This window comes from Lissotriton vulgaris, chromosome 2_1 (assembly GCF_964263255.1).
Source record: "Lissotriton vulgaris chromosome 2_1, aLisVul1.2, whole genome shotgun sequence".
In the NCBI taxonomy this organism is placed as follows: Eukaryota; Metazoa; Chordata; class Amphibia; order Caudata; family Salamandridae; genus Lissotriton; species Lissotriton vulgaris.
This window is the reverse complement of record NC_141687.1, coordinates 778,696,939-778,714,277: the sequence shown is the minus strand read 5'-3', so window position 1 is coordinate 778,714,277 and position 17,339 is coordinate 778,696,939. Positions and strand designations below refer to the sequence as shown.

At 46.3% G+C, this 17,339-nt stretch overlaps 1 protein-coding gene across 3 annotated transcripts in view; it reads right to left on the bottom strand.

Annotated features, from left to right (window-relative positions):
- The window catches only part of ITGA6 (integrin subunit alpha 6), a 253,051-nt gene extending 237,902 nt beyond the window's left edge, over nt 1–15,149 (bottom strand). Inside the window, exon 1 of one of the 3 annotated variants that reach the window (XM_086956131.1) lies at nt 14,703–15,149. In XM_086956131.1, coding sequence (XP_086812257.1) covers nt 14,703–14,884 — 182 coding nt within the window. In that variant the 5' untranslated portion in view covers nt 14,885–15,149. The remainder of the gene's footprint in view (nt 1–14,702) is intronic. The other 2 variants (XM_086956134.1, XM_086956133.1) reach the window with 2 other exon arrangements.
- Nucleotides 15,150–17,339: the final 2,190 nt, after the last annotated feature.

The window sequence follows — 17,339 nt, the reverse complement described above, 5'->3', positions numbered from 1 at the left end:
CATCTCACTCAGGAGCCCATTTGAGCTTCCCTCATATGGACAATTGTCTTGCACACAGTCATTCCAGCTCCTTATTCCGTGATGCCAGATACTTAAATAAAGGGATATATGATCACTCCCTTTGTGGGTGGATCTGGTAGGTGGGGAGCCGCAGACCAGACACTCTTGGAGCTTGGACCCTTGGGTTCTTAAAAACAGGGAAATGATGACGGCTTAGAGAGTACACTAAACAATATTTTCTGGATAACAGGGGCTCTGTACCACAGGCAGTGTCATTATGGCAGGCTTACAAGACGGTTATCTTGGGGCCAGGTTTTATTCCTGACAGCGGCCCTGCGGAGTGACTGGTTGGCAGTGCGATTTGAGGCAGATATGCACCATCTAGAACGGATGTGCTCCACCAACCAGGATAAGTGTGATAAACACGCCCTTCACCTCAAGCAACAGGAATTTAGAGATCTTCTACAGGACAAAATCTGTACCCGGTTCGAGGCCTCACAGCGATGCCTATATAAAGTCGGGGTTTAGGCAGGCAGGCTGCTGGCCTGGTTGAGCAGACGTGAGATGGGGCACAATTGGATGGTATCCCTAAAGGTGGGGGGGGTGAGTCAAATGGAGTTCATGTGATGGACCAAACTGCGATTGTGGCAGTGTTCGCAAAGTACTATAGAACCCTTTATGCTCCGTAATTGACAAGGGGGGTGTTAGAGACCCACAATTTTTTACAACATATATTGATACCTTGACTATCCAAGCTCGATCGTGCGCGACTTGACTCCACCTTGACCGAGAAAAAAGAGGCAGATGCTATTTTTTAAAGAAATATTTTGTTTCACTAAAATCAATGAGAACAAGCATTTACAATGCAACGGTTTCGCCTTTGCAAAAGTTAGAGCTATTGGCATTGTAAATGACAAAATTTGTATTTATGTGTTGGTTTTGAAAACAGATAAATGGCATTGTCATTTACATTGCCAACAGCTTAATCTCTCGCAAATGTAAGACCTATTGTACTCTACTGGACGAGCTCATCAGACAGCAATTACTACCACACACACACACCCAGAGCCACACACACACACACACCCAGAGCCACACACACCCCCACACACCCAGAGCCCCACACACCCACACACCCAGAGCCACACACACACCCACACACCCAGAGCCACACACACACCCAGAGCCACACCCACACCCACACAGCTTTAAGAGGTCACTCAGAGGTCGCCAGTGAAAATTACCTGGGGCAGCCTCTGTTTTTACCTTTGCGATCCCACCTCTGATAACACTGTTAAAGGACACTTGAAGTAAGCCGTAATGCATTCATTAGTAGAACATACCCAGAAAAGCCGGTGATGTAGCCTGGTTGATTAATGCACCCATCAGGGAGCTCTATGTGTAACCTGGAGCTACTGTATCGACATAACCTTTGGTTGAGTTCTTCCATAGTATTTAAAGAAAATGGTAGCTTTAATAACGCTACTGAGGATTTGATAGTTCCACATAGATCGTCATGTTATATTACCATTAGGACTCCCCCCCCTCCTCAAGGAAGACTGGAATGCATGACTGTTTACTTATTGCTTTGCTCTCCCAATAGTTCAGAAATCAGTTTCCTCAATGCACTTTACTTGGGGATTGAAATTCACTTTCTAACGTTCTATGAGGAGGATGGCACAATATGCATGAAAAGTTCTCTCAGCAATACACATTTCACACTTACTTTGTACTAAACTACAGAGACTTTAATGTTGCTACTTTTATAGCTTTTAAAATAACTTTCTTAATTTTGTTTACCTTAACATGTGCATTAAAAGCATATTGCAGCTTTAAATACGTCAGACACTTTAAGAGCAACAGACCCAAGGCCGAGCAGCAGTTTAAAACTCTGAGAAACCAATGTAAAGTTTTGTGATTTTTAACAGAAAGTCCAGCAATACAGCTCGTTCTCAAAGTGTAAGAATCTAGAAAAAACAAAGTACATAGGAGTTAAACCCGACTGCCCCACTTTAGACTGACATAAAGGGATTTCATGGCTATCCAAATCTCACTAAGAAGGAACATGGGGCGCAGCGAAAGCTGGAGGGCTCGCGTGGAAGCAGAGTGGTCAGTTCTCGTCCTATGAGCTTTAAAGGGCATTGTGAACGAGTACATTTCCAAGGACTGCTCAGAGCGAGGCGGCTACTAGGAGGCCTCACCCTGCCTACCAAGAGACGGAGCGCGCAGGAAGAGAGGCCATCTGCTCATACTATAGGCGGCTGGCAACTCCCCCTCACCTAGCCGGGCCTCTCTGCCCAACGGCTGGGCCAGACCGCGGACTCCTCCACAGAGCGCACCCTCCTGCCTCACACCGGCGCACGCCAGCTCTTTTTTTTATGAATGGAAAACGCTGTATGCAAATGAAGACGACTCTAGGAAAAAAATGGCCAACGCTTGCGCTTCCATTTAACGCGGGGGGGGATGTCCCGAGCCTCGGCCGCCGCAGGCTCGACAATGCAGGGGGGGCGGGGAAGGCTCAGAAACGCCAAAGCGTAAGGGAACGCTGTTGACACCTAAAATCTAAAGCACCCCCCCAAATGGTCCGTGCCAGGGGAGGGTGTCCCTGCCGAGACCGGGGCAACCCCGTTAAGTCCTGGGTAGCAACTGACGTGTGGCCGCCAGCGCGAGCCCTGCAGAAGTAAACACGGCTGCAGGGGGGCGTGCAGCAGCTCGCGTGAGCCCCTCAGGCTGAAATCCCATGCACCAACCACCTACCCCCACCCATAACACACAACCCATTCCTGCCTGAGCCCCCAACTCACTCGTCCGGTTGTTCTTCCTCGTTCATTTTCCTCCTCAGTGGCGGCCCGCAGCAGCGCCCTGCGGCTCCGCGCTCCACATCTTCTTGGTCACATTCTCGGACCTTCCTCAACTTTTTATTATGTTTCAATAGTTATCCGCGATAAGTCGAGGGGGGGTTGTCTCAAAGTAAACGAAAACCAAGGTGTAACTGCAAAAGAAGGGCCGTCCCAGAGAGAGCTGCGCAGCTCGGCCGTGTCAGAGCGCCTCTGCGGCGAGCTCCCGCTTACAGGCGCCGAGTGGGGAGCTGGGAGGGAGGCTGGCGGTGGCCCTGTCCGAACCCCATGGCTGCAGCCTCAGTCCATGTTAGATTCTCACTGCCGAGGAGAGGAAGTGGGGCGGAAGCGATGACGTCATCCTAGCAACCAGCTGCCAAGCTGCAGCACTGGAGGGAGGGGAGAAACCAGACACCGACAGCCGAACGCCCGAGAGCCGAACGCCCGCCCGCCCCTGTCACAGCTCACAGCGCTGCCAGACCAGTCACTAGACGAACGGCGGACGCACAGTTACTACAATAGCATAGACATACTCCAGCACAGGCATTCAGCCGCCGTACCCCACCGTCTCCAAGCGACTCTAGCGGTTCATAGCCCCCCGTTAGACTTTTCAAGTTAGGGATCCGTGGCAACATACCAGTGCTGCATGTGTGAGGTGAAGACGCCCCAAGTGTTATCTAACATTTTGATATTTCGTTACTTTATCACCTTATTTTAAAACCCATAATTCAATCGCGAGGCAATTTAAAAACAAGTCAGGTCCCGGGCCGGCCAGCCAATCAGAGCGCGGCCCGGGAATGACGTCACGGGGGTGTCCAGGGCCGGCAGCCAATGGCAGCGCGGCCCGGGACAAAGGGGCGGGGCTTAAAAAAAGCACCAGAAACGCCCCCGAATCGCGTTCGAGAGAAAGCGCGATTGACAGCCTCTGCCTCCCAATGGCTAGCCTCCATTTATGGAGCTAGCCAATGATAGGCAGAAGCGGGTCATCACCCCAGATAGAAATCAAGAGGTTTTGCTAGCGCATGCGTACTTCGTACGCATGGCTAAGGCAAAACCTAAAAACGACACCAACAGGTACCAAACTTCTCGCCACAGTCCATCATGTCACAGTAAAAGTTATCTCCTCACATTAGAATCAATGTAACATCACAATAATGAAAAGTTCAGTATATATCTATATAGGCCCACTATAGTACTATCCCACCCACACCCTTTCCTGATCACCCAACCCACACCACAAGCATACTAGGATCAGTTCAGGCCTCAGGAGTGTCCACAGATCGTTCATGTTCTGATGCAGAAGCAGAAAGTTCCGCTCTGGATGTATAAACCAATCGAAAAGTCCCACCCAGACATCAATGTCCTCCTCGGTACTCTTGTAATGTCTACACCTCCTCAAATGAACTTCCTCAACTGTAGCCCATTTGACCAGATTGTCTACCCACCGTTCTTCACTCTGTCCAGTCTGCGCCATCTAAGTAAACACAGCCCATCTCTTGGCCAATAACATCAATTGCAGGAACTTCAAAGCCATTTTCTGGCCCTTGGCCGACGGGCGCCCCCCAACAAGTAAACCAGAGGGGCCACATCCACAGGGATCCACACCTCGGTCCTCACATGAGTCACCACATTCCCCCCAGTAGTCATACACTTCAGGACAGGACCAAACCAAGCGTAGGAAGAAAGCAGTTGGGCATGACATATGTGACATGAATCTGTCTTAGCACAATCTATTCCATGCATCAATACCGGTGTGAAATCTGTATGGTGAAGGAAATAGAGGAGTTTTAATTGTGCATTACTTGACACCATCTTCACCAGTCCACACATACAGTGCTAAGAGACATCAATCAGAACAGCCGGATCCCCCTCCCAGGACCCATGGGCCAGAAACTGGTTCCTCCTACGGTCCGCCGTCAATGCCTTATAAAAGGTGTGATATCAAGTGGCAGCTCCCAGTGACAAATCATTAAATCGCTACATCTAACAAAGTTACCCACCCAAATGGGTTTACTGGCAGAATTTTACAAGGGTAAGGCCAGCAGGCTCACCTCTCATCTGCTTACTATGTTTGAAGGAGCTTGTGCGGTGGTCACAGTGCCATATGATTTATGTATTGCCACAATCGTGCTGATCTCCAAAAAGGGCCAGCAGAGTGACAAGTGTGAGTCTTATCGACCAATGTCACTCCTTAACATTGAAATAAAAAAAAATCAAGCACAAATACTGCCCCTACGATTTAGGCAAACCTAATACATCAAGGTCATAAGGGCTTATTTGTGAGACAAAAAAAAGTAGCATGATGGTGGAGCTTTAAAAACAAAATGTAATTTGGATAATTAATTACTCCTAAACCCTGCTCATTGAAAAACAAATTACCAGTATACATTCCACTGCATAATTGTGATATATAGCAGTTTGACGGGCTAAAGATTTAGCTGCACTTTTCAACACACTTGGTTTACAAGGATAATTACTAAAGCAGTTTATTTCGCCCCAAATCGAAATAAGTAACAACGTTTACACAAACATACAGGATTGGAAAACGTATGGCTCCACTGTACTCAATTCGGCATACACTCAAGAATGCCAAATAGTTTGAGACCAATGCCATACTAGCATGTAAAACTATGTTGGCGTCAGTACTGGAACCACAGATTTAGTTATTTAATCCTGATTTGAACTTAAAGTTTACTCAAAAACATTTTAATACCGATAGCGTTGCTCATGTAATTCATTTTTTTTAAAGAAACATTTAGCTGTGAAAGTGGAAACAGTAAACCCATTTAAAAGGATTGATGTTCCAGTGTTTATAGCATGAGTAATACCAGAATTGCAAACCTCCATCCAGATCATCACTTTTGGACTATAAAGTTCGGGACAATTAGCTTATCGTTTACCACCAAAACATTTACTTTCACTAAGGAAAACAAAGTAAAAATAATGCTATGAACATCCACTAACAACAACACGCTGAGTTTTTGTTGGTAAGAGCAAAGGAAACTGGCCGTGTCCGTGCTCATTACAGCAGAATAAGTAAAGTTACAAATGGAATTAGCCAACAGAAAGGCATGGCCAGGCTGATCATGGCTGCCCACTTCCGGCCGGCTCTTTACAGACATGTCCTTATTGAACAGCCAGATGTACACTTCCGTTTCCCTGTTCCTACGTCCGTCACATCCGAATCCAATCAATAATAATGTCTTCATTTCTGTTGGGACTTTGCTCCACACATTCACAACAACCTTTTCGAGTTTTGTTGTAATACTTTTCTCCTGCTGGTCTTCATCTTCAAATGTAATGTATGGACTTATAGTGTCAGTTGTAAACATCAGCTCAAAATGTTCATCTCTTCCTGTTCTTTTGAGAGTGAACAGCAACAAGAAACATTAATATACCCGAGCGCTGCCTCTGCTTGGCGATAACGATTCGTTTAAAGCACTTGCCTGCTCACCACAGTCAGAAGTTGACTATGCTGGTCTTGGAAGTTAAAAGTTCTGGGAACTGGTGGACTGTACAAGACAGGAAAAACCTGGAACAGGACAAGCGAGGCTTACAGGAGCTGCTCATTCGTTGCCAATGGCACTCCTTGTATGACGCGCTGGTGGTTTGTTGTGCCTACTGTGTGGTGCATGGGCTGAATACCCAAGATGTCTACTGGATTTGTATCAGCCTCCCCAAAAGGCATGGAGGATGGAACATGCATGGCATGGGGAGGCAGCAAGCATAACGCACACCCTTCATGATAGAGATCTGTGGACTATCAGGGTTGTTGCCGCCTCCACATAAGTCCTAGGTCTGTTCACACAATAGATAGCATGTATGCACAGTAGCCTAGGAATGAGCACGCAGGTGAAGTTCAGGTATTATTATGGTCTTAAGGGAGTGTGAAGGAGCCGAATGCATGAGTGCAGAATACACCAGGTTAGCCACTCTACAGGATATGCACCGACTGGAAACTATACATTGTGTTCGATGATGGAGGTACCTGGAATATGGGAAACAGTCTCAAGTGCACAGAGTGGTCATTTTCCATAAGTGTGTGTTGTGGAGACTGGCTGGAAACCATTCCTATTTGGATTAAAAACACTTAAAGGGCTTCTGTGTGCTAGAATTGAACACAAGCAGCAAAAAAGGTGTGTATATATTATATAAATATTTTACAATTGTATTCAGTCTTTGCAGACCGATGTGTGCCTAATCATTAACATCACAAACTTATAGGAGAAAAAAAAAAAGACTCGCCCTTTTCATGATTTGCAAAGTTACTTCATTTTGTGAATTTAGAAAGGAACATCCCCGGTTAGGTTTCTGAGGTCACATTGAAAAGTGCATACTGGAGAAATAGTTCTGCATGCTGGAGTCGGACAATGAATGTTTAAATATACATATTCTGGCGTACCTTATTAAGCAATCCGCACAATCCCTACGCTATCATCCAATTAAAAAGGGCGATTCTGGCACCAATCATTCACATTTCTTAAATAGTTTAATGCCCCGCTCAGAATACACACCTTCATCCACGAAGCTAGCTGATGTATATAGGATAATACACACTCCTAGTGATCAGTAAAAGTACAGATTTTGGGCTCGATTCCAACAGCTTTTTTTTAAAAACCCAGAAGTAGGGACCACTTTCTCCTGGAAATCCTATACAAAGTCGCACTTAGTCACAGAAAAAACGTAAATAATAGGGACCATTAGTTAAGCTCCAACCAGTAAAGTAAGATGTCAGGCTCCAGATAAATGTAGAAGTTGTGTATTATTTCTTAAGGGATTGACGCCCCATGCTCTTTTGATAGACTTGTGTACTGTTATTTGCAGCCAGAGCAAACGTGATTGGTCCATGTTTGAAGTGGCACAAAATTAGAACGCACCTAGTTCCCGCCTTATTTGTAAGTGCACGCAGATTCCTTCATGCTAAAATAACAGTGCCCTCCGTTTGAAGCCTAGCAAAATGCCACGACAAATGCGCTGCTGTGTGCTTTCTATCCGGCAAGTGTGTGGGGGATGGTGGGCAGAGAGGATTGTGTGCTCGCGCTCAGCTGTGGAATTCTTTTCAGACAGACAAGGAATGCGCAATCAGCAAGTGCTGTCCAAACAACCGAGTGCACCAACAACCCCACCACGAGAAACCTCCCAGCAACCAAAGCCACGGGATAAACCTAACCACAGACGACCAACTTTCTCTCGGAGCTGCCGAGCCCATGTTCTGTCTCTCGTCGCCCTAAGTGACTTCCTGAAACAGCAGCCACAACAAAATATGGTGCTTGGTTGTATGTTTGATAACGCACTCCACTCCGGGCTGGAACACAAACAGGCCATGACAAGCGAAAGCAGACAAGTCGCAGGGGAGATAAAAATCCTACTTTATGAAAAACATTAATAAATAAATACAAAATCTATAAATTGTAAATGTAAAACATTGTGGCAAAAAAATATTGAGAAAAGGACAATAAAAAAATCTCCTCAAAAAGCCTAAAGTGCGACTGTCTTTCAGTGTTACACTTTTTAATGAAGATAGTTTTGTTGAATGGACATTAGGAGGGTGGTGCTTTTTTTGCATTTCACACTCTGCCTAAACCGAAATTGTGAATTACACATATACTGGGGAACAACCATGCTAAACAATAAAGCACTCTTGGGGAGTATTTTTCGCCTAGCACGCACTTTGTCCCACAATCAAACCCCATTACGCATTTAACTTAAAGGATCTGTTACCACCCAATCAGTATATAACAGTATGCTCACTGAGTCACTGGTGCTTTTCTAAGGTTCCCCTTATCTGAGGGCCTCCTGCTTATCGCATGGGCAAGGACGCTTTTCCTCAAGGTGCTGAGAGGCCCATTGTTGAAGGTTTTCCTAGCACACTAATAGACAATGACTGGTAGAGCTGCTCTTTAAAGCAAGTCTCCAGTTTAATCCTAAACTAAATATTGTCCAGAAGGCAAATACAAGTTGGGTGACTGTGTGAAGAACAGCAGATACGCAGATCAAGGATATAACGATAAGGCATACACCAAATTGGTGAATTTGACTTGTATTGTACGGACAAAGGGTTGTGTGAATGGTGACGGTTTGAGAGGGGTGCAGAAGAAGCCTCCCACTTATCACCTGCTGTGAGACTGACCCCTTCACAGAGCAGACTCGATAGATGTTGTTTCTAAGATAGCCCTAGTTGTGCAAATTTAGAAGCAGTTGGAACCTGGCAGGTAACAGCAAAGGCCCAGTGCCAGACACCGCAGATACCTTGGAAGTTACAAGCTGCAAGCTTGGTAGCAGTTGATAAATACAGCCCATTGGGCTCTCAATACACGACAGCAGTGGTTCATAACCTGTGGTCCGAGGACCCATTGAGATCTTTGAGGCCTACTTAGTTTTACAAAATTAAATATTAAAACTAAGGAGTTAAAATTAATAAAGTATATATTAATAAGGAACCAAATTTGAAATATTTTTTGTATATTTGATTGTGAATTACACAAACATTTCAATATTTGAAAATTTACTTGGTGTATGCATATTTTTTGTGTACGGTTTGAGGTTAAAAGCATATAAAAAATTGCTTAGGCTGGGGGTCCCTGAAATCCAAAAACGACCCAATGGGGGTTCCCAGATTCTAGCAATGATTCTGTGGGGCTTCCAATTAGTCACAATGTTAAGAACCACTGCACTACAACATTATTTGAAGTTAGAGGATGTAAAACAGCACCTGCAGCAGAGAGATACTCTACATAGTATAACAGAGATGGAGAAAAGAAAAAGGTATGAGCTCTCTCAACCAGACACAGATATGTGAAAGTGGAAATATTCATAAACGAGGCCTGCCAGCCTAAGCTTTTATGGGATTGATGCAATGTATGGCTGGTATTTGCAGAATTCTCTTCAGTTGAGATGTGGGTGTTACCACTACCCACTTAGCCTATTCCAGCAGCGATGGTGTTGTCTGTCATCTTTGAGTCTTGGCAGAATGGAAAGGATCTTGCCTGGCAGCTCAGCCTGGACTTTTTCTTTTGGAGGAGGACCAAGATTAATTTGCAGAGGGCTGGTCACTGTCTATAGTGGCAAATTGGGTGAAAGTTATGGTCGCAGATATCAGCAGATATTGGTTGCTACAGAAGATACCCAAAGTTCAACAGGTAAGCCCAGATGTGGGTTCTGCGCTCACTGTTCCACAGGTCTCCAGAAAAAGAGCTCAAATATGAAGCTTAAGTAGTCCAAAATGGTCTGAGGTAACTTGTGTTCCTTTCTGGAGGGGGCCTGGCCTGGCAGTTCAGGTCTGTCTGTTTCTTTCGGAGTAGAACCAAGAATGATTTGCATACAGCTGGTTTTTAGAGTGGCACAGTGGGTGAAAACCAAAGGATTGGAATACGGACAAGAGTGTCAGTGGTTTAGGTGAATTAAAAAAATTACTGCCATCATTTTGTTGTAAAACTCATGAAAGGCCTTTGCAAGTCTTTCCTGACATACTAGTGTGTCACTGTGGTCCTGGTGCACTATTTGTTAGTGCTGAACTGCTCTAATATTGGGCTCTGTATCAGACAAGACTTGGGAGGGCTAATGCAGAGCACATGGGAAGAGGTCCATGCTCCTGACTGAGCAAAGGTCCAAACTCTCACAAATAGTCAACGAGAACAACCTCACCCCATTAACAGAGAAAGCTAGCCATAGTTGAACCAAGGGAATGGCTTAGCTCTAAGACGCTTGCATGAGTCTTGAATATATTTGGCATGTATATGAGGCAACGAACATCATGTCAAAATATGATAGACTCTTCAACGTTTAAAAAAGCCTATTTCTTTACTATGCAAAAGCATTTCACATTGGCATACCAGCTTATAGTTACTCACTGCATTACGAGGCATTTATTAAAAGTGAGAATTATTTTTGCATGACCCCCCACTCCCGCCCTGATGACAATGCCAATAATGACCAGAGAGCCTAGTCGGTTGCTATGTGCACCCTATAGTGGGCTAGATTATTATTTGATGTGGAGCAACATTAGTCTATTAAATCAAGCACAAGAGGTTTTTGAACACCGCACATCCTGAACACACATACTTGAACGTGCACTCACATGTGATAGGGGAGAAAAAGGAGGCTCATGAAATAAAATACTTGCCTGTGATCATACATTAGGTTAAGCAGAGAAGACAGGATTAATCGCAAAATTTGGGATTTCACTTTGTGCAATTCAGCTACTAAATGGGTATCTATTTTTCCCTGCTTTTTTACTTCAAATTTTAATTCTTTTTCATTACATCTTGGTGCATGGAAGAAAGAGCGTGGATGGCAAGAAGGAGCCACATCCAAGAAAGATCAGCTTGTTTTGGGCTCGGGGTTCCAAGAGGACCTTGAGGTGAACCAGAGCTGGGCACATGGTTCCAGCCTACCTCAAGGCTTCAATGGCTCACCCACCTCTCTAGGCAGGACCCGACTGAGGAACCAAAAGCAGCCCTGGCAGAAATGCTCAAACCAGCCACTCTCCATTTGTCTCCTCACAATCTTTCTCTATCCGTCAATCCTCTTTCTCTCCACACTCTTCTTCTTCTTCGATTGCTTTCTCTGTACTTCCCACTTCTCTTGCTCTAGAAGCCTCCCTGTGTCTTCTGCAATTAATCTCAGAAGAAGGTGACAGACGTATTTGCAGCGGCCCTAGGTTTTCAAAACCAGCCTCCAAGGAATCTAACCCACTGGGGAAATGCCCAGTGGAATAAAGGGCATGTCTGGCCCTGCCTCTAGGCTGCAATTATGCTTTACTGTATCATTCAGTGGCAATGTTTAATTTTTTTTAAAAGTGCCCTGCTGTCAGGCGACACTCACATATATGTGCATGTATCCCACCCCACCAGTGTCCTTTGCCCAGCAGGCAGCAGTAAATATGGCATAAAGCAAATTGAAAACTGTTATACAGTCTGGTCTTAACTTGCCATGTCATCAAACTAGAAACACCCTTTCTGTGTAAAACCAAAGCTAGCACACGTCCAACGAACGGGATTTTGCTTAAAAGCATGCAGCTGTGCTGCAAAGTGAACAACACTAGATGACCCCAGAAACGAGAAGTTAACCATAAACAGCCTGAAGGGTGCACGTGGGTTAACTTCTCACGTGGCCTTTTTTCCTCTCTCTTTGATACGTTTAGTCTCAGAAAAAACCTTGAGTGGAATATGTACTCACACCTGACATGGGACCTCTTTAAACCTCACTTGCACCATCATGTGCCCACCCACTACACATCAACCTGCAGTTCGTGTTTTACTTCATCGTGCACCCCCCAATGGTACCTATGTGCACACCACCAGAGGCTCCCATCCACAGTGGATATTGTACATCTGCACGCAAGGGTATAGGTGCGACTGTTGGTCTGTGTATGCTTGAAAGTGTGTGTCTGTGCCCCTGTGTGTCTGTATGCTTACAGGACAGCAAAAAAAGCCACACCTAATGACTAAGTCAGAGCTAGTTAAGCTTTGATTTTGTAGAGCGCTATATGCCGATATTAAGTTGCCTTCAAGCGCTTATTCAGTGGGTGGAATAGGAATAGCGTGAAAGACTCGTTATTTTGTGGCTGTCGGAGGTCGGAAGGCTCTGCCACAGTTAAAAGGCGCCCTGCGGGCCTGCGTGGCACAGCTATGCGCAGCTGGCACATGCAGCTAAATGCCCCATCTCACTTTCAAGTCACAACACGGACTGGCACGCAGATTCACAGGAAACCCGACGCCCTCAACCGAAGAGAGCACAGGGAGCGAAGCTGCCGGTGACGGGGCAGCTGCCTGCACGGCCCTTGAAAGCGGGCACCGTCACTGCGATCAACCGGTGGGCACAGAGCGAATGTGCGCACCACGACTCCGTGTTCAAGCGCCACACCTCTGTGGACGCCCTTAGGCACATCGCAGGAGCAGCTGCGCGCCCCAGAGTTCTATTGGTGTGAAGTAAACTTTCACAAGCGCCCTCCAGGGTGTGAAATTGCACTGTAAACAGCGAGGTGCGTTCCCAGTAAATTGCTCACCGTCTGGAGCCACACTGCGATGAGCGCTCGCGCTGGCCGTTAGGACGGTTTGTTTACGCAGGAGGTCACTCCCGAGTTTAATCATTTACCCAGACAGGTGAGTGCGCGCGCGCCCTTCCTCCCGTGTGTGCAAAGTCCAGAGCGCACCTGGAGCATGAGAGCTGCTCTGCGACTCCTCGGCAGCTACAAAGGCAACTGTCACCCAATACAGCACGTGCGTTAGACGAGGGGTGTCTATCATGCCCCCAGTGCCGACATGTGAGGACTAAAGTAAGTTTGCGTGCTCTTGACGATTAATAAGCGCTTAAACATGTATCCAAGCCTCCCTTAAGACGTCAACTGACCAAAAGACTATTCCATCGGGACCTCTCCAACCCTGGACTTTGATTTAATAATACAGAGCTACCAAAAAACATCGTAGGCTTATCTAATTTAAATTAAACAATTGTATTGATGAACATGATTTTGATTAGTAGCAGAAAAGCCCAGGATGGACGCGGGATGTCCAGTGACAAATGCCATCTGGTCGCCCTAGGCATGCTGATCAGAAGTGTGAGAACACGGTTTTGTAGCATGCTGCTGTCAGTTGAGATGTGGGTTCCCCAAATTGCAAGCCACTTCCCACCACAAGTACCCGGTGTAATAGGAACCTTAAAATACTGGCTTGTCAGATTAAAAAACGCCCCGCCCCCTTTGTACTGACATCACCTTCCAGCTAGCCAACAAGATGCGGCCTTCACCCTTTCAAAGTCAGTGTTACTTCACAGAGTGGGTTCCTGTCACCAATAACTAATACCCAAAGGCTGCTGACAGTCTCCAGCTAGTGGCCTGACGGTTCTGTCAGGCGATGGGCTCTCACGCTACAGAACCAGACAGAAAACTACAACTACACAGTACGAGTGGAGGTTTTGGCACGCTTAATGTTAAGTTGTTGACAAGAATTTCGGAAAAGTCTCAACATCGTATTGCTTTTCACTGGTTGTGGTTGTGCACGATGCCTCTACAGTTAGGACATTTGTACTACAGCCTGCACATGATGATTGGAGGTTTGGTATACTAGTAAACTTGTCCTCACCCGGAAGAGACACTTTAAGCCGAGGATGCTTTCACGCACTGTGAGCAGAGCTCACCGGTGGCACATCCTCGGAGCCTCTCAGACGCTTCTCTTTTGGTCACGATGAACTCTCTCCCTGTGGACGGGCCTTGCATGGAGTTTGGTTTCGGAAAGGCTGAGCCTTTCCTGGTCCGTAGACAATGCAGCCTTGCTCGGGGGTGAAGGGAGCCCGCGCCCTTTTGTTGTCATGCATATCTCGCCTGGTGGGGGTCTGTTGGCTGCCATCGCCCCGCCCCCGCCTTGTGCAGGGTTTCGCATACTTCAGTCCGACCCCCACACAACAACAACCTGTACAACGAGGACCCGTGCCATCTACAGCAGCCGGCATGCCTGCGCACTGTAACATTTATATAGCGCTTACAACTATGTGGGGCGCAGATGCACCGTCCGCAACCAAGTATTAATCGGAATGCACTTAAGAAGCAGACAGCTGACTTCTCGCTACCCTCACTCAACCCGCTCGAGAAGAAGGAATACAAAACTCAAATCAGGGTCCACTTCTTTTACAACCTGTGCGCTGGCATCACCAACATCTGCGCTCATTTTCCCCGCTGGGGGAGCCCTGCAAGGGGGGCAACGGGGCAAGGGACTTTTGAAAACTAGCACAAACTACCAGAAAGGTTCGCCCCGTGTTGGCACACACAGCGCCTCCGAAAAAGAATATTCAGCACCAGCTGTACTTAAAACCACTTGGCAAAAAACGCAAGCAACTTAGCAGCATAATAGACCACGCCGGCGGACTTACATTCGTCGGTCCTGCGGCTTCAGCTGCCGGTGCATGGCCAGAGAAAATCCGAAGTAGCTGCCGGGGTCGCCTGTCTTGCGGATGGCGTCGTCCGTGTCCAGGTTGAAAGCGCACACCCAGGCGCACATGGACAGGAGGTGCAGGGTCAGGTGGAAGAGCATCGCCCTGGTAGTGGCAGCCATGGCTGGGGGTCGTTCAGTCAGCTCCGGCCGGGATCCTGCACCTTGCTCTGTGCCTGCGCTCCCTCCCTCGGCTCGGCTCAGCTCCCGCGATGCTCCGCCCTCGGTCTCCTCCCTCGCTCGCTCGGGTCCCTGCCTGCCACGCTCTGAATGGTGTCCTTGTTCTCTCCAGAGACTCCTCCAGCTTTTAACAAGTACTAGCTGCGCAGTCCGTAAGCCCGCCTCCTGCCCCTCTCCAGAGCCCTGCTGCCGCTGGCCTTTGAAACCGGCTTTCACTCTCCGAGGTCTTTTCTTCTCAGAGCTGCTCCCTCCCCGCCCTGCCTCCAGGCGCCTCCTTCGCCGCTCCTGTTTTCGGCCTGCGTGCGACAGGTGCCCTGGAGAACCCAAGCGCCGCCGGGAAGGGATTCCCTCAGCTGCAGCTGGCGGGAGGGCTGGGACTGGTGACTGGTGGCTGAGTGTGCGCTCAGACTGACTGGCCGCAGCAGGACCTGTGCGCCTCCCTCCCTATGCACCCTCATGCACATTCGTCACCTCCTCCAAGCTCCACAGGAGCCTGGTGTAGTCTAACGTGCCTGCTGTACTTAATGCTGATGGGGCTGACAGACGCCCCCTTGCCCGTTTTATTTTATGGCTTCTAGAGAGATATGTTTAATAAAACGATGCCCACCTGCCTATTTGTGCTTTCCATCTCTGTGCAGTGCTACCAAGGTCCAAACATAAGTTATGAATGGTTTTCTGTACCACCACAGTGTTGGCTTAAGTATTTCTGCCCCCACTCCCCGCACTGCATATGTTGCCCCCCCCACCCCCTACACAACTTTACTGCCCATCCATCGTATGCGAATTGAAGTCCTCATGATACCAAACAAACTTTCAGAAACGGGTTCACACATGAACAGTTAAAATATGACTTTCCAGAGCCCCCAACATCTCTTAAGATTCCACTGGGCAAAACGAGAGAGAATCTGAGGTAGAGGAAGGCAGACAGGAGAGAGGCTGAGATATGGAAATACACATTGGTGAGCTAGATAAATAGAAAGTTTACTTTCCCAAAGGCCCCCTTGGAAATTGAGGGCCCTGGGCAATTGCTGTCTTTGCCCATGCCTTCAAAAGTCTCTACCAAGCCTCCTAACAGGTCAGGATAAGCATGTGATTGTGCACACTTAACATCTCAAGTTAAATACTTATGATTCCAAACTATACAAACTAGAACGGGTGAGAAGTCACAAATATTTGGCCAACCAAATTTGGCATACAACAACTACAGTTCTTCAGATGTTTTGTCTTGGTTCTTTACTTAGATAAGCTTGTCACATCACTCATCGTTGGATTTAAAGATGCATTCAAACAAAGTTGCACGTTATTTTGAGTTCCATCAGATGGTGTTTAGCCAAAACATGTTTCACCCTTAACAGAATGTTCATCTGGGGCTTTTTCAGGACTGTAGTTACTGCATTTGGAACATGAAAAAGTATTACATTTTATAGCTGTATATTGTAAGAAGGTATGTTGGAAACAAATTGAAGAATAATGGTGGAAGTGGATAGGTAATCAGGGTTCTATTAATTCAATGATGCGAAAAAAGTGACTGTGCATGTGAAAAAGCGCTCAACCTATATATAGCTACTAATGTGTATCTAGGAGATGCCCGCATACATTAGCGTGTAGAGAAGATGAAGGAGGCTCCTCTGTTCGACACTAAATGCCTCATCATACAACGATTATCAGAAGACTACATAAAGAAACACAAGGGGTGAAATTCGGCATAATGGGGGTAGGAGATAAGTCTAATATGGAAATGTTGATGCTTCAATCATGAGGGTCGAGTCAAAAAGGGAGAAAAATCGGATACATTCTCGGCCAAGACCATTAATGAAAAACATGCACAATTGGGCTTCTTTACTTCTCAGTTTTGTAGATTTATTCAAATACAAAAGTTATAATGACAGAAAGCAAAATGTTAGTTAATATAAGAAGCCAATTCATTAATAAAATGCGATGGTGCAATGTGCTTTTAAGAAAATAACATAGCTTCAGAACATTTGTCAAATTAACAGTTTTAATAATTTGGGTAGATGTAGCCTAACGGTCTCAAATCTAAAGAACCGGACTTGAGTCTTGGCAATGACACTGAACACCCTGTGATTCTGGGCAAATCACTGAATCTCCACATGCCTAACAAAAAGGAATGTGTCCTTGTGTAATGCAACCGGAGCTCGTTTAAAGCGCTCTGATACCTGATATCTTTTTATTTATTTATTTATTTATTTTCAAAGTTTTATATAGCGCGAACAAGATCTTTGCAGATGTCAGAGCGCTTTACAGAAAGAAGGGGTAAGGGAAACAAGAGGGTGATTAAGCAGACTTTTTGTTACAATAATGGTAAAAGGTAGTACGTGAGTAACAAAATAAGATTGCGGTCAGATAAAAGCATAATACATGTAGATAATCAAATAAA